This window comes from Silene latifolia, chromosome 3 (genome assembly GCF_048544455.1).
Source record: "Silene latifolia isolate original U9 population chromosome 3, ASM4854445v1, whole genome shotgun sequence".
Lineage (NCBI taxonomy): Eukaryota > Viridiplantae > Streptophyta > Magnoliopsida > Caryophyllales > Caryophyllaceae > Silene > Silene latifolia.
Window position 1 is genome coordinate 117,549,202 of NC_133528.1, and position 23,508 is coordinate 117,572,709.

The 23,508-nt window shown below is 38.3% G+C and overlaps 4 protein-coding genes across 4 annotated transcripts; 1 reads left to right on the forward strand and 3 right to left on the reverse strand.

Moving 5' to 3' along the window:
* Nucleotides 1-8,209: 8,209 nt before the first annotated feature.
* On the reverse strand, nucleotides 8,210-9,400 carry LOC141649565 (uncharacterized). Its single transcript, XM_074458250.1, has one exon. It carries the CDS (start codon nucleotides 9,398-9,400, stop codon nucleotides 8,210-8,212), a length of 1,191 nt encoding a protein of 396 aa, XP_074314351.1.
* A 1,181-nt stretch (nucleotides 9,401-10,581) lies between these two features.
* LOC141649566 (protein FAR1-RELATED SEQUENCE 5-like) lies at nucleotides 10,582-11,913 on the reverse strand. The gene is made up of 4 exons (XM_074458251.1): nucleotides 11,690-11,913; nucleotides 11,215-11,410; nucleotides 10,950-11,094; nucleotides 10,582-10,862 (listed from the first exon to the last, which is right to left on the reverse strand). Exons 1-4 carry the CDS (start codon nucleotides 11,911-11,913, stop codon nucleotides 10,582-10,584), a joined length of 846 nt encoding a protein of 281 aa, XP_074314352.1.
* A 3,984-nt stretch (nucleotides 11,914-15,897) lies between these two features.
* LOC141647901 (nascent polypeptide-associated complex subunit alpha-like protein 1) lies at nucleotides 15,898-19,037 on the reverse strand. The gene is made up of 4 exons (XM_074456268.1): nucleotides 18,851-19,037; nucleotides 17,584-17,653; nucleotides 16,937-17,070; nucleotides 15,898-16,377 (listed from the first exon to the last, which is right to left on the reverse strand). The coding sequence occupies exons 1-4, from the start codon at nucleotides 18,908-18,910 to the stop codon at nucleotides 16,045-16,047; spliced, it is 597 nt and encodes a 198-aa protein (XP_074312369.1). The 5' UTR covers nucleotides 18,911-19,037; the 3' UTR covers nucleotides 15,898-16,044.
* Nucleotides 19,038-20,043: 1,006 nt separating this feature from the next.
* Nucleotides 20,044-20,628, forward strand: LOC141649567 (uncharacterized). The gene has a single exon (XM_074458252.1). The coding sequence runs from the start codon at nucleotides 20,044-20,046 to the stop codon at nucleotides 20,626-20,628; it is 585 nt and encodes a 194-aa protein (XP_074314353.1).
* The last annotated feature ends 2,880 nt before the right edge of the window (nucleotides 20,629-23,508 follow it).

Consider the following 23,508-nt stretch of genomic DNA (forward strand, 5'->3'; position numbering starts at 1 on the left):
TCACACGTTTTGCAAGTTCAGTTTTGTAATCTTGAATTTCATTCAGTTTATGCTACAGAATTTTTAATTGAAATAAATTTGATAGTCATTTAATCAATATCCTTTTAATTATTTGTTTGAATTAAGAATATGTGTGAACATCGAATCGAATTAAACGAATTATGGTTCAAAAGCAATTATACTACTTGAAATAAGTCGTAAACTAAGTTGAAATGGTAAACCCTAAACTGATGGACATGGTGGAAAAAAATGTGGTTTTTGTAGGATTCGAACCCACGATGCATAAGAAGCCCTAAACGGATACACATGGTAAAAGAAATCGTGTTTTGTAGGATTCGAACCCGCGTTGCATTAGAAGAGATTTATTGTGTGCATTTGAGTATAATGTGAATGGAAATAAATGGAATTAATAAATTAAAATATGATCTCCCAAAATAATATGATTTCTGAAACTTAAGTAAAGTTTCCTAATTTTATGCCCTAAATTTAGGTATAATTTGTAAAATCTTAAAATGAATATATTATAGCAAGATACAATAAAATTAAAAACGGAAAAGATATGAAATATCGTAGTTGATTATGAATAAAATTTGAAATGTAAATTTAAGAGTAATGATTCGAAGATAGAATATTGCATGAATCAAATTGAAGACGGAAAATATATGTTACTAATTAACTAAACTTAAATTCGATTTAGTATATATTGCAATTTAATTGATTAGTAATCGTGCTGATATCCATTGCTCAACTGGTTTCTAATAGTAACGCGCATAACATAGGCCAACCCGTGTTCGTTTCTGCATAGACACGTTTATGTATTTTTTTTTTAAAATTTACCAACTTTAAAACCATTGGCGCGAAATTGATTGACCAAATTTAAAACCATTGGTGCAAAATTGAATAATTTAAATTAAGTTTGGGAAAAATATTGAATTTCACACAATTGGCGCAAAACTGAATATACTTGTTTGGGTATAGAATATAGGGTTTAGGGTATAGACTATAGGGTTTAGGGTTTAGAATATAGGGTTTAGGTTTACAATATAGGGTTTAGGGTTTACAATATAGGGTTTAGGGTTTCTAAGTTTGATTGTATAGAATTACTTAATAATTAGTTCCGATTATAGCTTACTATCGACATTTTACGTAAATTAGGAACTAACTTGTTCCGATTATAGCTTACTATCGACATTTTATGTAATTATGTACTAACTAGTTCCGATTATAGCTCACTATCGACATTTTACGTAAATTAGGAACTAACTTGTTCCGATTATAGCTTACTATCGACATTTTATGTAATTATGTACTAACTAGTTCCGATTATAGCTCACTATCGACATTTTACGTAAATTAGGAACTAACTTGTTCCGATTATAGCTTACTATCGACATTTTATGTAATTATGTACTAACTAGTTCCGATTATAGCTTACTATCGACATTTTACGTAAATTAGGAACTAACTTGTTCAGATTATAGCTTACTATCGACATTTTATGTAATTATGTACTAACTAGTTCCGATTATAGCTCACTATCGACATTTTACGTAAATTAGGAACTAACTTGTTCCGATTATAGTTTACTATCGACATTTTATGTAATTATGTACTAACTAGTTCCGATTATAGCTTACTATCGACACTTTACGTAAATTAGGAACTAACTTGTTCCGATTATAGCTTACTATCGACATTTTATGTAATTATGTACTAACTAGTTCCGATTATAGCTTACTATCGACATTTTACGTAAATTAGGAACTAACTTCTTCCGGATATAGCTTACTATCGACATTTTACGTAAATAGCTTAATATCGACATATTACATAAATATTAGACTAGTTATTATATATTATAATATAAAAAATAAAACCAAAATCTTGTATTTATACTTCAAAAAAGGAAAACCTAAAATATCTACCTAAAACCAAGTTGTTTAAAATTGTAATTTTTTTTTAAAAAAGGAAAAAAAATCCTTATAAAACAGGAAACTGCCGACCCTCCCATTCATCTTCCTCCCATTCATCTTCTTCTTCCCTTCTTCCTCTTCAACCCTAAAACCGCCAATTTAATTAACAAAAAAATAAAACTCATCATCTCTAACCCTAAATTATCAATCACAATTAAAATATGTCTCAAATTGAAGACGGTGGGCTTGATTGGTCGATATTTGCTCAACCCAAAAATGAGTACCCAATCCCGCATGCAATAACAAAAAATAGAAAAACCGCCTGAAATTGAAGGTACCGACGAAACTTCATCCGCGTTTTTTGTGGCTGCATGCAATGACATTATGTCTTTCTACATTATACCTAGGTGTGGATCGTGGCAGAAAATTGCAATGACTCGTTGTTGCAAGGCATGGGCGTATGGTTGGGCGGAATGCAAGAAGACGGTGGATAAGAAGGCAGAAGAAGGTGGTGGTAAGTATTGTCCATGAATATCGATCAGACGATGTAACTGGAATTTTTTTTTTGTTAGCATGGCCGTATATTGTTAGGCTAAGTATTCTGTTGGTGAAGATGGTTCATGCAACAGGGTTGACGAAGTTTTAGGGGTTGTTTAATCGGATGTTTTTAAACCCGTATAGAGGGTCTATGCGGGTTTAGTCGCTTGTAATGTAATGTAATCGGATGTTTTTAAACCCGCATAGAGGGTCTATGCGGGTTTAATCGCTTGTAATCTATCGGATGGTACTAATCGGATGGTACTATTAGATTAGACTAGGGTTTGTATAATCTATCGTATTGTGTTGTGTTAGATGATGTGTAAATATTGTAATGTCATGTAAATCGCTTTTAATCTGATGGTTTTTCATGCTAATTTGGTCTAAATTTCGCTAAACATGCAATATTGTCATGTAAATCACTTCTTTAATTTCCGTCTTATAATCGCTTTTATCACCGTAAATAGTTGAAATTTTCGATCATGGTAGTCGGCTTGATAATTTCCGTCTCATAATCGCTTTTATGACCATAGTTGTATAATAAATCAAATTCGTTTAATTTAGTTTATTGCGTAATTGGTTCATTCGTAATGTGATTCGAGTTTACGAAAATAATAAAAACCGTAACACAATGAAAGTAATCATGATTTCCTTAATCAATGGTAAGTCATCATGAATTTTTTGGTATTGTCAAATGTCAAAAGGTTGAGTAAGGAGTTGGATAAAGTCATTTTGCATGCAAAATAGTCTAAGATTTACCAATTTGCCAATTCAATTAACTCGAAAAACAGGTTTTACCAATTCGCGTACATAAAATCTCATTTGTGACGGCACGTATTCGTCACTTTGGAGTGACGGATACCATTTTCCCTCACAAATGACCCAAATAGAGGAGAGAGGGAAGCACATGGGGGTGCCCCCACCTTGTCCCCCCTATCCGTTTTGTGAGTGACATTATCCGTCACTTGCTCCGACCCGTCTTCAACAAGACTAATTGATTCGCGTAACTCGATCAAATTAATGACTGAAATTAACATAAAATTCGTATAAGGTTATTAACGTAAAACTAGTTTATATTAAGGACTAAAACTAACATAAAACTCGTTTATATTAAGGACGACGTTTGACAAATTTCGATTAAGTTTTACCAATTCTACTCGTTTAATTTTACTAAGTTTGACAGAATTGGACTCGTTTAATTTGATTAACTTTGATACAAACTCATTAAAATAACCCTATTCAAACACGGTTTTAACCCGTTTTTAATTTTAACCCGTTTACTAACACGCCATTAGAAGTCACTAGAAAATCATACACAGTCATTATTGCCTATAAATGAATGTAACCTCTCATTCATTAAACCCAACCTACCCTTCATCAATTATTAATCTTTATCCATAATCTCTATCTTCTACCACTTCAACTTCCCCTCTTTCTTTGAAAAAAAAACTCTTTGGAAGATGAACGTAACCCCGATTGGCGATGGATGCAACGACCGCCTAGAAGAGTTTATCCAATACCCGGTGTTATTAGAGATATGACCGAAGCACCAATCATTGAAGGTACGGATGAAAGTTCATCCGCCTTTAAGGTTGCCGCATGCATGGACCTCATGTCCATGTACATATTTCCTAAGAGTGGTTCGTGGCAGAGAATACATATGACCCGTACTTGTAAGTTGTGGGCATATGGATGGGCTCAGAGCAGGAAAAGCGTTGAAGCGGAGCAGAAAAAAGCCGAGGAAAAATACGGTGAAGGGGCTAAATATTGCCCTTAATTTGTCGTCTTGATTTTCTAATGGGTCATCTTATATATTAATGTATATTAACTAGTTAATCATATTGTGAAATATGTGATCGGGTTATTAGCGTACTATTTCGATGTTTGATTTACCTCTCCTATTGTAAAATATGTCGGTTGTAATCGTCTAGTCAAGTCTGATGGTTGTAGTATGTAAATGGATTGTATAATTATGTCGGTTGTAAGTCGTATGGTTTTGGGATCACCTGTAATCGGATGATATTCCAATGGTAAGCTAATCGGATTGTGATAACTTGGAAGGCGTACAATATTGTTTTTAATTTTTTTTCCCGGTTACAAGAAGCGGGATTATGCCCATAAATTTAAGTCGTATTGTTTTGTGATCTCAATTCAACCAGAATTCATATGTTTACGTTTCACTAAATTGTAGCACAAACTTTTCAATTCGACAATATCGACTATAAATCAGTATGCATATGTTTACGTTTCACTAAGTAAATGTGTTCAATTAACTTTTCAATTCGCCAATATCGACTAATGTTTATAAGGATACGATTTCAATTGGACTAATACTCATTAAGTTTACAAGTTTCATTGAACTATGATGGACTAAAAAATCGGACTAACTATTATGCAATTAGACTTACTCATAGACAAATTGGAGAAACTTTAGAACATTTCGACAAAACTGATTAATAAACTAACTTAATTCGACTAAACTAACATAAAATTGATCAATTCGAATAAATTGAAAATAGGACTAAATTAAAATTGTCTACAATTCGAAAAAACCAATTCAATTCAATAAAATTGACAAAAAACAATTGAAATAAAATCGTCTCAAAACTTAAGTAAAGATTCATCTACTGCGTGTTACGAGCTATGCTTCTAGTAACCCTCCTCCTTCTCGGCGTAGGTTGTGACGGACCTGCCTCGTCGACGTTTAAAGCCGTCCTCCTTCTCGGCGTAGGTTGTGAAGGACCTGCCTCGTCGACGTTTAAAGCCCTCCTCCTTCTCGGCGTAGGTTGTGAAGGACCTGCCTCGTCGACGTTTAAAGCCCTCCTAACTGTAATTTGTCTAGGCCTAGGAGCTCTACCCGTTCCTCTCTTATCAACGAGGTCTTGCAAGCCGCCTTCTTTACGTGGAGTCGCATTTATGACCATGTAACGTTGATTGTCTTCCTTTCGTTGTAGTCTCCTTTTCCCCCACAACCGATTAACTTCGCAACCTGCACCCATGTCGTTGAGGATTTGAATGCCAACCGTTGCTTCCATTTCTTTCACCATCTTCAATGTATCTCTATCATATATGGCGAAAGCATCATCGGATTGTAATGCTAGCCTGAATATGTAGTCGTTCCTCAATGTCACCCCAAGTGAACGCTTAAGGCGTTCCGACTCTCCGGGTGTGTGGTAGCCAACCTGAAGATGCTCATAACCTCTAACCAAATCCTTTCGAAACCGAGTCAAAATGTACTTATCAGGAATTAACTGCACTTTCTTCAGCAACATAGCACGGATAATATGCCTACATAAAATTCCTCGGAATTCAAAACGTTGAAAACTACAATTATACTCACTTGTACCCGTGTTGATTGTGACATTATAGTTCTTAACCCGTGGAGCCCAAAACGGATGTTTTTTTTTTTTGGTGAAATGTGAGTCATTGTATTATATATCAAAACATAAATCGTATCATTTACAAGGATATTAGACAGATAGGCTCCCAACAAGCTACCAAAATAAATATCCTACTGCAAGCCAATATTCCTAAGCATAGCTAGGCTAACTTGATCCATGTTTGGACCAGCTTTGAATTTGATACGTCTCATGGCTTCCTCTTCAATTCGTTTGGCAACAATTTCAGGCCTGGTGATGATGTTATTTATCCTTGCATTATTTCTCTGCAGCCAGACATTATAGCAGTAAGCATTCATCACCACTGCCATTATCTTCCATTGAATTGACCCTGTATTACCTGCTACCATGTCATTGACATCAGGTATAGGTCTGCCAAGCCAAAGTTCCAGCTTACCTCTGATCCTGCTGCTGTAAGGACAGTAGATAAAGAGGTGTTCGTGAGTTTCAGGCATCTTTGTCACAAAGAAACAACGGTGATTATCATTCTTTGCAACCAATTCTAAACAATTTATCTTTGATGTTCAGTTCTCCATGGAGAGTAATCCAGGTTATCATTGAATGCTTAGGAGTGTTCCAGCTATTCCAGACCAGTTTAGTCCAGTCCAGTATAGGATGAGGCATGACCAGCCAGTCATATCCTCCTCTAATTGAATACCCATGAGCTTGAGCAGTCCAGCTATCATCAGCATATCCATCTTTCAGCAACTCTTTTACTTTACACACATTTTTCCAGGACCAAGGGGCAGTTGCAGGAGGCTTATAGTTATGCCATTGCTGTTGTTTTATGTAAACCTGATTTATCCATCTAATCCATAGCCTATCTGCTTTTGAATAGACCCAATTCACCAATTTACCAATTGTGGCAACATTCCATAGCTCAGCTTTCTTTATCCCCAGACCACCTTCAGGTTTTGGCAGAGTAACCTTGTCCCAAGCAACTAAGGGCACTCTATGATATTCAGAACTACCATCCCAGAGGTAGTTCCTACAGATTGCTTCAATTCTTTTGATGACACTCTTTGGGATGATAAACATAGAAGCCCAGTACTGTAGAGTGTATTTAGCACTGAGTTTATGAGAGTAAGCCTGCCAGCATATGATAATTTTTTGGCTCCAAGACTTCAAATTTTCCCTACCATTTTCTCTGTCAGACTATTACATTCCTTCTTTGTCAGTCTTCCAGCTTGAATGGGTACTCCCAAGTATCTAAAAGGCATCTGGCCCTCACAGAAGCCAGTGACTCTCTTGATATCCTCCTGCAGAACCTCATCCATTCCATTAAAAAAAATTTCTAACTTGGTATTATTCATATTAAGACCAGTTGCTTCTAAAAAAGAGGAGAATGCTCTCATGAGAAGCATGACAGAGTGAGCATTTCCTTTGCAGAATAAGAGCAGGTCATCTGCAAACATCAAATGTGTCAATTTGAGGGATTTGCATAAAAGGATGGTACTGGAATGGCCATTTCTCAGTTGCAAATTTGATCAATCTTGTCAAATACTCCATGCACATGGTAAAGATCAGAGGAGATATGGGGTCTCCTTGTCTAAGACCTCGTTGCCCCTTAAAATAGCCAAAATTGCTTCCATTTAGTGATAAAGTAAATGCAGTAGACTTGACACACACCATAACCAGTTGAGTAAAATGAGTAGGGAAGTTGAGGCCATGGAACATTTGTTCAACAAACTCCCATTCAACAGTGTCATAAGCCTTTTGAAGGTCAATCTTGAAGACACATCTAGGAGAGACACCCTTCCTTGAGTACTGTTGGACAATATCTTGACAGATGAGGACATTCTCAATAATGGACCTGCCCTTTATAAAGGCTCCTTGATTATCATGAATGAGATCAGGCAAAACCAAAGATAGCCTATTACAAAGCAGCTTAGAGATGATCTTATAAAGCATATTACAGCAGGCAATTGGTCTAAAGTGCTTCACAGAGGTAGGTCTCTCACATTTAGGAATCAAAGTAATGTTGGTAGCATTTAGTTGGGTAAGTAATTGGCCTGTCATAAAGAAATCAGCTACTGCAGCACAAATATTTGGGCCAACTATATCCCATGAGTCTTTGAAAAACTTGCTTGTGTATCCATCAGGCCCTGGAGCCTTATCATTAGGAATTGAGAACACAACTTGTTTTATTTCCTCATTAGTCACCTGCTTAGACAGAGTAGCAGCATGTTCCTCAGTGCAGTGATTCCCTTTTCCCAAAACATTACTTCTGACAGCTGTGGTGGTCTTCCTACTCCCAAGAAGAGATTGGTAGTATGCTAGAAAGGCTTGTTGGATACTTTGGCTGTCTTTACACAATACCCCATTTTGATCTTTTATTTAGATGACCTTGTTCCTGATACATCATTTCTTTATTGCTCCATGAAAATAGGCAGTATTACTGTCCCCATCCTCTAACCACTGAGTCTTGGCTTTTTTACTTAGGAAGCTATCCCTTGCCTTAGTCAGGTCTCTAACACTAGCAAGAAGCTCCATCTCCTGGGACAATAAATCAGAACTGGTGGGATCATGTATCAATTGCTGCTGAATGCTCTCCAGATTCTGTATTGCCATACTTGCTTTATTTTCAATATCTGAGTAGGACTCTCTATTCAGTGCTTTCAAAGCCCCTTTAAGACTCTTCAGTTTCTTTACAATACAAAACATTTTAGTGCCATTGTATGATTTGCCCCAATCATTACTGACTATGCTGGTAAAAGATGGTGTTAAGCTCCACATGTTGAAATATTTGAAGCTAGCATTTTTCCTGCCACCAAGCTTAATATCACTCACAGTGCACGGATTGTGATCTAGCAGACCCTCATGGTGAAAATGAGCCATCATATCAGAGAAAATATCCATCCAAGCTTGATTAACCATAAACCTGTCAAGTCTACTGTACTTTCTATGCAAAGGATCCTGCTTGTTATTCCAAGTGTAAAAGGCTCCTGTGGCATGAATATCAGTCACTCCACAAGTAGCTATACACTGATTGAAGTCATCCATGTCCTCTTGCCTGGTATTACCTCCCAACCTTTCATTTGGAGAAGTTACAGTGTTAAAATCCCCTGCCATTGCCCAAGGTCCTGAACACTGCTGAGCTATACTCTTAAGCTTATTCCACAGGTCAACTCTCTCACTCCCTTCATTAAAGGCATAGACCATGGTAAGAAAGAATTGCTGCTGTGTACATCCTGCAGTAACTTTGGCATGTATGAACTGAGCATCATATTGGAGAACCATCACATCAAATAAACTTGGTTGCCATAACAGCCAAACCCTACCACCTTTGTGTAGCCTACAATTGGTAGTCACACACCACCCATCCAACATATTATTTGAAATTTTACTAACATTATCACCATTTATTTTTGTTTCTAGAAGCCCAAATAAGCCAGCTTCCTTATTATGTATAAACCATTTAACAATTTTCTGCTTATTTACACTATTTAACCCTCGCACATTCCAGAATCCAATATTATGCATTTGAAACAGATTGAGAAGGGTTACCAATTTTTCCACTATCAGGAGGTTGTGACTGCACTCCTGATCCATTTATTGTTGCTGCATATGTACCTTGTGGTGATACCACAACTGTCTGAATTGTTTCCTCATCAGTGACTTGCTACACAGGAGGACTCTGAGCTACCTTCACTGGTGTCACTATAGGGCTAGTTACTCCCTCAGTAGCACTCACCTTAGTAGCTATAGTCTTTGTCTCCACAATCTTTGGTTGGACTGGCTGCCACACCTTTACAGGTTTAGAAATTCTCATTTGTTGTGGTGCCCCTTTCCTATAGTTGGTAGCTTCATGCCTCAGGCCCTTGCATTTGGTGCAAACAGAGGGTTTCCATTCATACTCCACTTTTATTGTTATGAGCTTGCTATTTTCATCCAGGAACTTGACTGCATTTGGAAACTTCATTCCCACTTTCAGTTCAACTAGGGTCCTGGCAAAGCCTAGCCTGGTTTTATCTATGGTAGCTTGGTCAGATTTGATATGACGTCCAACCAGTCCTGCAATGGTAGGCAGGCATTTACCCCAGAATTTGAGGGGCAAATCATGCAATCTAACCCAGGCAGGAACCAATTTGACATCCTCTTTCATCGGGTCTATATCCACCCCCCACGGTTTGACTATAAGAGGTTTATTGTCAAACATATGGTAACCAGCATTCAGAACTGCCTCTTTGTCCTTAAGATCTTTGAATCTCACCAGGAACACTCCATTAGGGAGAAAAGAGACCTTATCAATAGCATGCTTATGCCAAATTCTATGTATATATCCATTAAGAATCTCCCAATGGGGATTGGCACCCAAAACAAAGCAATAGACTGCCTGATTCCAGTAGTATATTTCCTCCTTAACATCATCACTAGTAAATTGTAAAAGATCTTGAGAAGGTTCATCCTCCTCAGATACAATAGCAGATTTCTTACCACGCTTTGTTATCCATTTGCTTTGCTCAGCCTCATCCTCTTCATCATCAAAGGATAGGCCAGGGACAGTATGCACTTCATGCATAGGTTTTGTACGTAAAACATCAGTTTCCTCTGGTCCTGTTTTCTTTGCAATCTTTTGGCTTGGAATACTCTTCCTCTGGTTCTGTATGCGTTTGATAGAGGAACGTTGTTTGCTCTTAGTCTTTTGTGCTGAGTTCCTAGCCATGATTACGTAAAGAAAGCAAGAAAAATCAATGCCCTAGGAGAAGTCAAAGTCGCCTGCTAATTGCCTGCTAATCGCCTCTCATTAGGGTTTTGCCCCAAAACGGATGTTTCACCTCCTCGGTTACAACAAAAGAAGAGAATTGCCCGATATTCATTTCACTAGAAGCATTAATGTGTATAAGGGCGTACACCTCTTTTTTAACCTTCGCGAACATCTTATTAGTATAAGCTCTTTGGAAGACTTCCTCAACGATTACACTCTTATCGTACAAAGACGGTTTATTGGTGCAAGCAAAGTTTAATCGTTCTTCCTCCTCGACCTTGACTCGTAGGGCATTTTCGTAGTTGTCTAGGAATGCGAACAAAGTTGTTTGCGGATTAACATAATTCTTGAAGAATCTGTTCGTCTGCTCACTTCTTTGTGTGGATGACATACCTGCGCAAAACATGTGCCTCCAATACAACGAAACCCATGACTCTCTTTTTTCATACATCTCCTTGATCCAGCTATGCCGTCGTATCCCATATTTATTGACAAAAGTTTGCCAAGATGCCTCAAAATCATCGATGTCCTTACTCTCCTAAACCACATCCCTTAGGTCAGCCTTAATTTCACGGAACCTAGCAAAGCTCCCCAAATTCTTAAAACCATTTCGCATTATGTGCCAAAGACACAAACGATGTGGCGTATTAGGAAATACGGTCTTCACAACCAAACCAATCCCCCTACACTGATCGGTGATTATAACTGAAGGAGGTCTACCCATACAGTCTAACCATCTCCTAAACACCCAAGTAAAGCTTGCGGCGTCCTCGTGTGAAATCAAAACGGATGCAAGCACAACAGTACTACCGTGATGATTTACACCAACAAACGGAGTAAACGACATTTTGTACCTGCAATTTAAACATAAGTATAAGCATTTTAATGTAAATTGAAATCGTATTTTAACCTAAATACGGTTCTCCTACCAAAACAGCAATCAAGGATCGATTTAAACCATAATACTTCGACTCAAATCATACTAAATTAATTCCATTTTACATGATTGATAAATACATAATGAACTTGATTTTTTTTTTAAAAAAAAAAATCCAATTCAATAAGAAAAAACCGTAGCACAATAGGGTTCTCATGAATGACTAAAATTTGATTATTTAAGATAATAATGTTACCTGTTACAAAGGAACGTAGCGTCATAAGAAATCGCATCACCAAATACCTTTGCCATAGCCCTGCAACGTCCATCGGCCCAAAATACATTAACCAACATCCCTTTTGAATTCGTCTGGATTGGATAGTAAAAACCGGGATCGATTTCTTTCAACTTAATAAATCTTTCTTCAAGAGCATTAGCATCACCTTGAATACTACTGCGTCGTCGTTCTTGATTGAGCATGTTCCTCAAATCACGTTCAATGACTGTTTAATTCGTGTGACCACCAACTTCTCTGGCCAAGGTGTTAAAGTTTTTAGCAATTGGGATACCGGCTTCATCATTCATCAAGGCTCGTCTCTTAAAATATTCATCCCATACCCTGTATCCTACCATATGTCGACTATTTGCAGGATTGAGATCATCATGATTGTGGTCCAATCTACCATGCTTGATGACCATGAGATCATCTAGTAAAGTGGCTTCTACGACACATTCACATGGCTTAAATGAGGAAATGTCAATGTTCTTTTTCCTTGGTTTAGCCGCCCTTGTGCAACATAATCTGACTCATTTATACATGTAGAAATGAGGCTCGCTCTTTCCCACACCATATCGCTTTACCCCTTTTCCTGAATAGTAATCCAATAGTTTGCTAGTCCTAATATAAAATTGAAAGCCTTGATTATAGGCATATTAGTAACAATATGCACAAAGCTCATCACCATTTACAAAATGCATTCCTTGTGTCGGAGGGTCAAGTTCAACATTGTCGGTGTATCCGCTTTTTAGGAACTTAGCGACCTTCTGCACATACCCCCCTTCAACAACAGGAGGTTCATGCAAGTCATCTACCTCATTTTCGACGATAGTATCATCGTTGTCATTGACGTCATCCTCATGGTTGTCGTCACCCTCATCGTTGACGTCATCCTCATGGTTGTCGTCACCTCCAATATTGATAGGTTCACCATCAACACCGTCATCATATAACAAATCATCTAAGCTAAAGTTGTCAAAGCTAATAACCTCCTCTTGATCATCCTCGTCCAGTTGAACTTCCACGTTATTAACAACGTCCTCTTGATCATCCCCGTCCTACTGATCTTCCACGTTATTATGAACATCTTCTAAACTGATATTGTCAAGATCGTCTTCCCAAGGCAAAGGCACATTAAGATCAAGCTCATCATCTTCCCCAAGCAAATTAAGATCAAAATCCATCTTCAATGACTAATGCTTGTTTTTTTCTTAAAAAAAAATATCTGTTTGTTTTTCTGTTAACACTTCAACGTTGAGATACAAGAAAATAAAATAATTATACCAAAAAAATCTCAACAAAAAGATATGATTTAGAATACGGTATTAAAAATTATACTCGTATGATTTAAGTCTCAATTTAAATAAATAAATTTAATTGTATCAAATAAAAGATTCTTAAAATCATTTAGTTACCAAAAAAATCTAATATGAAAATAAAACAATAAAAGGAAACCATAAAAGGCGAAATTTAGGGCAATATAATAGGAAAGTTTGACTATTTTATGAATTAAGATTATTTAACACTATATAATAAAATTAAGTTGATTATTAGATGTGCTGATAGCCCTTGCTTAAATGGTTAAACACCCTTCTAATGCACAATGCATCTCGTGTTCGATTCTTATTAACAACATTTTTTGGTTTTTGTATTCTATTTTCCACTTTTTTTTCCCCCAAATTGCACGAATTAGGATTCATCAATCATTAATGATAACAAATATCGAATTACATACTAGATCAATTTCACCTATTTAATTACGGTTCATAATCATTTGATTACTCGAATTAGGGCTAAATTTATGCACCTATTGACGAATTAGAGTTCATCAAATCGCATTCAAGTTCAAAAAATTCACGAATTGAATTAGGGATTGATTATTGTATATGGAATATTAATCAATTTTATCTATCGAATTCAATTACGAATTGATTATTCGGATAAAAATTAGGGTTCCAATAATTAGGGGTTTTTCGAAAAATTATACAACCATAAAAAATGGTGAATAAATCCACATAATGTTTACGAAAATTTTGAAAACTAAATTTTGAAAACTAAATTGGAAATTTAGAAAACTAAATCAAATATAACAAAAATAACCATAAATAATGTTAACTAAGTGTAGTTAACTAATTAACTATATATGTAAAATGACTAACCTAACCCTAAACTAATCTAACCTAGTTTACCACGGTTTGCCACGTGTCAAGCCACCGTTGGTTTGTGTACACTATGTGTATGTGTATCATCTTCCTATATTTTGTCTTATAGATTAAGAATAGTATCGAAGATTCCATACGACCATAAATAGTGCCAAGATTCTCAATGTTACCATTGGTGTGGTATGAAGGGAGTATACCACAAGAAGTTTTAAGTTATTCAACCTGTCTTAAACTTAAGATAGATAATACCGTCTTAAATGAGATTAATTACATGCCTTTTTACTTGGGACGGTTTCTTTTCATGTTACCCTAGTCTCGGTGTTGTTTATTTGAGGTCAGCTATAAGCGAGCCATTATTTTGTGTATAGTATACGTTAGAATTTAATTTTTTTTACGTGTTTATTTTAATCGTAGATGGTATGAGATTGAAAGTCAATAATTTAATATTAGAAAATTACGTAAATAAAAATTTGATCAAATAAATATTGTATATGCATAGAAACGAGAAAAATGATTACACATCTGATGTATTACCTCATACCCCTTTTAGGTATTGAGTATACATGCATTTTTTCTAAGCATACTTGAATTTATATGTATAGTTTTTGAGCAATATTGTATATTTTTAGATTAATGTTTAAAGTGTACGTGCTCAAAAACTTTATATTAAAGCTCATAATATTTAAAGCAAAGCTCAAAAAATTTATAATAGAGTTCAGAAAGTACACAATCAGATGTACTACATCTGATGTATAGTGTCTATAAACTGAAACGAGAAAAATATACGGAGTAACGTGTGTAGTTTTGTAAGGTTTTATCCAATATGAGACTGATATATGGGTAATAAGTAGGTTTTTTTTTGTCAAACACAACCTTTAAAAAACTTTTTTTTTTCCAAACCCCACCTTTAAAAAAAGTTCGTAAAACACAACCTTTAATAATTTTTTGTTGTAAAACACGACATTTTGGCAAGAGTTTAACCACTTGCAATAGGGTGACTTTAAGTTGATATTTGAGGTAGCAAACAGGGTCGAGTTGCGGTGTTCTTAGACTTTTTGGAAAGGTGGTAGTACAAGCTTTCCATGGGTTACCAATACGATGGTGATAGGTGGCCTTATGTGGGGTTTATTGGGTTTACCTCCAATTCACTCCTTGACCAACCTTACTTTACACAACAATAGACTTCACATAAGGCCACCTATCACCGCCGTATTGATAACGCCTAGAAAGCTTATACTCCCACCTTTCCAACGAGCCTAAAAACACCTCAAACCGACCTCGTTTGCTATCCCAAACATTGACTGAAAGTCACCCCATTGCAAGTGTTCAAGCTCTAACCAAAGTGTCGTGTTTAACAAAAAGTTTTTTATTAAAGGTTGTGTTTCACAAACTTTTTTTCTAAAGGTAGCGTTTGGAAAAAAAAAGTTTTTTAAAGGTGGTGTTTGACAAAAAAAACCCTAATAAGTAATAACCATGCAATCGATCACACATTACGGTTATTACGATTGTATCTTTTTCTTTTCTAAAGTTGTCTTGCTCATCTAAAAGACTAAAACCCTTATTCTACAGAAGGATTACAAGATTTAACGGCAAACACAAGAGCTTGAGTTTTCTCAAGGCTGCGACAACGTTAATCTTATTCCTGAATCACATTTTATATCATCAAGTTAAGTTCATTCCAATATTCCATGATCAACTGTAACTCGTATCTACATTAGTTTTCTTGCGACTTGTAAATCATGTCAGATTTGCAGTTGTTGCTAATTACCATCTTCATTACTAATCCCCAATTTTTTTAATCCCTAAAGTAAACCTGGGAGTAAGCATGAAAAACGGTAGAGGATTTGACAATGGCGGGGAGGGATAAAATGTAATGGGATGTTCTAAAGTAAGACGTTACTGGTAAATCAAACAAATGGCTTGAAGAAGGAACTCCCTGGGCAACTATTAAAAAATACTTGGACAAATTGATGGGATGTTCTGCAAGCTGCACCTAGGATCAATCAGAACATGACGAACCAGAAATCAAACAAACAAACAAACTTCTTTGTTTCATCACCGAATACAACTCAAAAGAAACAAACAGCCTGTAACCAACTCTCAATTTTCAAACTCATGTTTCAGAAAAACACTACCTACTAACTCATTAACAACCATTGGTCAAATCCTTTATCAATTGGTCAAGTCCATAATAGCAGTCACGATATCACCATTAGAAGCCTTGAGAGCTCTGATTGCCTTGCCCTTGCTCACTCCTGCTTGTGTCATAACCAGATCGATGTCCTTGGGTTCCACTCCGGTGGGGTCCTCATCCTCGTCATCAATAGCCACTGCAGATGTTTCAGGCTGGGAAATCACGTTGCTCAAGTCCGGAGCCTTGAATTGCTCTGCTGCTTGTGTTTGAAGTTGTGAGCTCAGATCTTCAATCTTAGCCTCCCCAAAGATAACGTAAGTGTCTGATGCCGGGCTCTTGAAGACATCGGGCTTTGAGATGACAAACAATATCTGATTCACCAAGCACAACCAAGTAACATAGTCAGTGGCAAATTTGACTTTCATGTGAAGTAACAACATTAAAAACATCATGTCATGAGTCCCGACTTAACAGACAACCAACCTAGTTTCATATATTCAGTTTTTTTCAGTGTAGCAACCATATATATATTGAGGAAATATCAGTCAAAGACTCAAATTCGACATTGTTTGATTACCAAAGTTAAATGAGAACAATATTAATGAGATGGGAGAAGTGTTATACTAATATACAAAGCTTTACCCCGTAATTGTTATGAAACTCTAAATGGGCAATATGAACAAAAAAAATTATCTTATGGTGTGACAGGTGCCCGGATACTACAGCATGCATCTGCCCTTGACCAGTTTAATACAAACTACCACCATTTGTATTGTTTCCGGGATGATGCGCACAAGATAAAGATAGTGGGCCCCAAGATAGGACACAAATATGGGACAAGTGATCTCACTCCTGATCACATTGCATGAAAGGCTCCCGATTTAATTGACATATTCCTCATTTGTTTTTAGAAAAGATAAAACAACATACATTCTTGCTCTTCTTCACTGTGACCCGGCTGACACCAGTGATGGGCTTCATACCAAGCTTCAACATGGCTTTTCGGCTCTTCTTTTCACTCCGGCTTTGCTTCAACCTACCAGACCCATCAACATCAAGGGCCCCTGTGAACCACAAACAACATTATGAATGTAACTAGAATTAAAACAGAATGGCCTTCCCAGGCTAAATAATGATTTGAATCAATAACAAGATCTATCAAGTATAAACCCAATTATGTTACCCAGTTAAATTCGACATATGGCAAGTAGAGGACAACAGAATATGTGACCCATAGCGTAAAAAAACACAAATATATAGGTGAATGTACACTAAAACTTGCAGCTAAAGTGGCAAAGCAGTGAGTTGAGCAAATAATATTGTATGTACAAAGAGGTGAATAATTGGAGTTAAACAGGCGTCAATATTAATTTAGACGAGAGTCTCTTTAATTGTTTATATTCTAAAATGAAGACCACAAGTGCCATACCAGGTATCACACACGACACACAAGTAACATCTAGTGTTGAACATAGCACAGAGCAAACAACCTCAGGACCAGTTTCATAAGAAGCTAGTCATTGGTACACAGTACTAGTATTTGGAACATAGGCCTCACACAATTAGGCTCCACATACCTTCCAACTCATCATCATCGTCGTCCTCGTCATCATCTTCATCATCATCCTCAACAACTGGCTCATCATGCTGCAAGTAGATGACAAATTTACCCAATTATAGATCACTCTCATATTTAAGTTCTTGAAGTTGTAAGTTTATAACCATTCATGCTTGCAAAACTAAGGAAGGAAACCAAAATTCAAACACTTTGTAAGCACTTTGATTTACCAGCTAATTACCTTCATGCGTATTAAGTTCAGCGCAAAAAATAAAGATGTTTAAGATCTCTAGATACCACATTCTTTAGAAATGAGGAGCATTAAGGTGAGGAGGGTTGTAGTGACAACTGACAAGCATCTCATGCAAAAAATGCGTGCACTTTTTGGGAGCAAACTTGTAGTTTCCAACATACTATTTTCTAATTTCAAAGAATGTCCAGAACTAAAGAGGTGAAATCTAGGGAAAATGGGGTAGGGGGATAGTACAATAAAAAAATCGAAGAAACGAAACAAATTATATAGTAGTGCGCAACATTAGCTACACCTCATATACATGGGGACTGGGGAGCACCGGGTGCGCTAGGCTGTTTTGGCTAGAGATACACAGCGGTTTCAAAACTAATCATCATCTCAAAGATGTCACTAATGCCAACATAGCTCTGCTAGACCAAAGTTAACCAATGACTATATAAATTTTGGCTGCAACGATTCAAAACCTTACGAAATTAGACAAATATAAACACTGATACTTCAAAAAAAAATGGATCTTACATAGCAAACTTACACAATCGCTTCGACGATGCTTAACTGATCATAACACTTCCTTCACTATTCATATAAGTAAACTACATCATCCTCTAAACTTTCGAAGAACATTAATGAAAATGAAAATTGTCTCACCTAATATTCTTCGGAAAGCATAGTACACATCTCTTAATACATAGATAATGAAATCTATTTCTCATTAACTTCAACATGTTTTAGCAGTAATTAACTACTAACTAAAATCTAAAGTAAGTAACTGTTTTTCAATCATCCACATACCAATAATTATGACAAACTACAAAGATGCATCAAATAAAACACATAAATAAACCAAAATTAGAAATGAAAAAATGAACAGTCCGTATAACATCTGACCAAAGGGTACAAGTATACAAGATCAAAACCCAACATAAATATTACGGAGTATATGAAATCCAACAAAAAAATAAACTGTAAATGAAAGCGAAATGAGATTAGAAGAATAACGAAACTAAAACGCGAAAAGAGTGAAATAGATTACATCGATTTTCTGCTGTTCAAGGTGAGCAGCGAGAAGCTCTTCCTGGGTTTGAGCAGTCATCTTTCTTAGTGTTTACCGGTGGAGAGAGAGAGAGTATGCAATGACAAAACCCTAAAACCCCAATTCAAAATGAAATTGACTGATTAACTGCCTAGTCAATTCTATAGCTGCTGCTTATATACGAGTATTCGTTAGAAATAAGGATGTCAATTGTATCCGCATCCCATCAAAACCCGACCCACCCGATCTTAAAAGATTGAGAAAACACGATTTTAGTAGATGATGGGTGAAACGGATGACTGATAGATGAGCAATTATTTATCTTAAGATAATGACGGAAATGTGAAATTACTAGTGTAACACTCGTGAAAATTCACAGATTATTATAATTTTTCTTTAAATAAATTTTCTTTAATAAATTTAAGAAATGAATTTTAAGTAGAGTATCTAATTTTTATTAGGCAACCTTAACAAAAATAACTCAAACTTTCATTCATTCTTTCATTCAAAAATAGCTTAATATTTCCGTGTTAATACTAATAATTCAACTTTTATGCGTTTCTTATAAAAATGACCCATAAATCGTTAGTGGAAATATCTCCAACGAAAATGAATTTTAAACCACTCAAGTTGTACAAAGAACTCATTTGAAACAAAAAAAAAAGTCTACAACTATTCTATGGATGATAAAGACTAATAATGTAAAGGTAAAAGAACATCGAAAGAGCTCTATTAGTAAATGTTGTTACATCACTCCACGATTTATCATCTATTTTACTTATGTTGAATAATGCTTCAAATTAATAAGTTATTACAATAATAATGCGTTAGTATAAAGGTGAGTTATTGATATTATGAGTTAGTGTGTTAATGTTGAGAATAAGTTATTTAGTTTATGATAGAAACGTAGAAGTATTTATTTTATATATTTAGTGTCTACGTTAAAATGACATATGTAAGGCTATATAAAGGCCTCTAATTTACTTGCAATATGCATCAAAATATTAAACAATTATCTCTTTATATTATTTACTCTCTCCTTTACCAACAAGTTTGGTATCAGAGCGCACTATAGGCAAGAGAGAAATTTTAAGAGCAACGCAGCTCCTCTCTGTCTAAATCGGGTAAGATCAAATAAAAAATTAGTGAGTGAAATATACGGAGTATTCCCATAAAATAAGTTTTAGAGTGTCATGGCCACTAATGGAGTCTCCAGTTCTCAACCATTAATACCAAGTTTTGATGGGGATAAATATGAGTTTTGGTCAATTAAAATGAGAACTTTGTTTAAATCTCAAGAGCTATGGGATTTAGTTGAAGATGGTTTTGACGACTCGGATGTCGAACAACAAAGATTGAAAGAAAATAGGAAAAAAGATGCAAAAGCGCTCCTATTTCTTCAATCATCTGTTCATGAAAATATTTTCTCCGAATTGCATCGCAAAGCAACTTCGAAGGAGGCATGGCAAATTTTAAAAACTGAATTCAAAGGCTCGGATAAGGTAATCGCTGTTAAGCTTCAAACGCTACGCCGCGATTTTGAAACTTTAAATATGCAAAATAATGAGTCCGTGCAGGATTACCTATCTAGAGCTAGTACAATTGTGAATAAAATGAAGTCTTATGGGGAAGATATTTCAAATAAAACAGTGGTTCCAAAAATTTTGAGAAGTCTTACTTCTAGATTTGATTCTATTGTCGCTGCAATTGAAGAAACTCATGATATGTCAACTTATTCTTTTGATGAATTAATGAGTTCTTTGCAAGCTCATGAATAACGATTAAATCGTTCTGATGGGGCATATTCTGCACCCGCTGACCAAGTCAACATATTGAGCAAGGTCAAAGATATCCACAGCAAGTCAACGGCTTAAACAGCCTAACCGACGCAGCCTGTCGGCCCGCCTCTTGTGCCTCGGCTAGGACACCTTGTCCGCCGGGGCACACATCCGCTAACTCATTTCCAAGACCCCTCGGCGGCGGGTCAACAGGGCCCGTCGGCCTGCCGCAGGTCCCTCGGCCGAGGGTAGATCAGTCTTTCCACCTGCTAGCCACTTGGCCACTTGGCCACTACGTGACAAAAGGTGAAAGTCTATAAATACTCCTCAACTATCATTGAGGAAAGAATCCACATTTGAACTTAATAATCACTATTCATCTGGTAATATCTTCCTTATATCTCTACAATACGCACTTTGCTAAGTAACGACAACTTACCTCTCTAAGTTACTGACTTGAGCGTCGGAGTGAGTTCGCTCGGCCCAAAGCCGAGCCCTCAGTTCGTTCATCGTTTCAGGAGACCGCAAGGAGGATTCAACTAAGGACGTCTTTCTACAAGCACGGGTGGTAACACATAACTGCTCTGGAATTACACCCGGAACAATTGGCGCCGTCTGTGGGGAAAAGATACTAGAAGCTAGTCACATTCATTCCCAAACAAAACAAAAACCCACCCAAAAAGCTAAGAAGATGTCAAAACAACAAGAGGTATTCGTAACCGACGAAACCGAGTTCTGCCAAGATAATACCGTCCACAACTCTGGAGTTGCGCAGCCCTCCACCGGCCGGGTAATTCAGCCGGAGTACGGGATGCCAATAATACCAGATACGCCGCTGCCCGCCAACCAGGTCACCATAATGGGACATGTGGTTGATGCAGCAAAGCTGCAGCTACTCCTGGACCTCATTAGTGGTACGTCGGCTCACACTGTCACACCGACAAGAGCGGCGGAACCCGTCCAGGAAACCAGGGCCCAGAATGTGACTCCAAGAGATTTGAATGGAGCACTGGAAGAAGCTGGCCCCGTCAAGACGCCCGGAGGAGCCCAGCGTACCAGTGGTAGACCTAAGCTCCTCCCGCACCCGCGGGAGGACAGCGTCGCCGCGGCACCGACGAGGCCTGCCTCAGAGGAGCGAAAGAAGCCCGACTCGCCAGAGTCGAAGAAGGAGCTCGACTTACCATAGTCGGAGGAGAAGCCCCACCCAGTACGAGGAGAGGGGCCGGACTAGGAATGCGAGGAGCCGATCGCCGCGCGTCATTCGACACGTGGTCAGACAGCCTCTCAGTGCCTATGTCCTTGACACCGCCGTGCCAACCAAACTGAAGTTGCCGGCGTTCACTTACAAAGGGGATAGCGACCCCACCGACCATGCCGAGGCCTTTGAGTCGTACATGTCGGTGTGGGAACAACCCGATGAAGTTTGGTGCCGAGTCTTCCCAATGACCTTGCATGGGATGGCTCAGAGTTGGTACAAAGGGCTGCCCGACGGCTCGGTATACTGTTACGCCGACCTAAGGGACGCCTTCCTAGCCCAGTACTCTTGCAATAAGAGGAAGGCCGTGGAGACGTCGGACCTCCTAGCTATTAGGCAGGAAGGGGGCGAGTCTCTACGAAGCTATGTGAAGAGGTTCGATGCCAAGGTTCAGCAGATCCGGGAGATTAATCCCGAGCTGGCGGCCTTCGCGCTGATGAAAGGCCTCCCAAGGGGAGACTTAAAAAACGAGCTCATCAAGTCCGGAGGCCTGGGCTTAGACGCCGCCAGGAAGATGGCCGATCAAGCCATCAAGGTAGAAGACTATCACAAGACCTGGGTCGGCCACAGCGAAGCTGGGCACTCAGAGAAGAAGAGCCACCGGGAGGACAACCCGGATGAAAGACGCCGCGACAATAATAGGTCACGGCCTGATAAATCGCCGAAAGCGAGCTCGGCGGGCGCCGGGGAGTTCGGGAACATACCACCAAAGGCGTACCGTGATCATACCCCCCGGTTGTATCCGCGCCGAGGTCTTCGCCCGAGCAAGGGCGAGGGCCGAAATGGGAAAGGCCTCCCAAGCCGAAGGGAGACGGTGACACGAGCCGATCTTTGTGAGTACCACGGCCACACCGGTCACCTTATCGACAACCGCCGCATCTCGAAGAATGCCATTGAAGAGCTAATTCGGAAGGGGAGCCTCGGCAAGTATGTTGCCAAAGGCCAGAAGACTGAGGCCGGCGGTTCTAATAAGAAGTCCGTCTTTGAACGGATAGGAGTGATTCATGTTGTCATCGGGGGCAACGAGAACGGCGGGTCCGCTCATGGGCACAAACGGCACCTGAACGAGCTGTATCAGGCCATCAACTTTGTGCCCAAAACAGCGGTCCCCGCTTCCAACATCCCCGATATGATCGTTGTTGGGAAGAAGGACTACGAGGGAGTCATCGCTCCTCACAACGACCCACTCATAGTCCACTTGGACATCTCCAACCACCTGGTCAAGAGGTGCACGATCGACACGGGCGCCTACACGAACATCATGTTCGGGGAGTGCTTCCTCAACCTCGGCTACCGAAAGTCAAGGACCGAGCCCCCGCACCACCCCCGTACGGCTTCTCCGGGCCGGACTAGTACCCCTGGGGTCAATCAGACTGCCGGTGATGTTCGGCGAAGGGATTGCGGCTAAGAATGTCCTAGCTGAGTTCGTGGTCATCGACGGCTCGTCCGCCTACAACGTTCTTATCGGCCGAGTCACTCTGAGCGAGGCCGACGCAGTGATGTCCATACGGGCCCTGACACTGATGTATGTCTCGGACCGGGGGGAAGCGCATAAGCTCGTCTCCAAGGAAGAGAAGGACGAGGTGGTCAACGTCCAGATATCCGCCAGAGGGTGTAACTTGCAA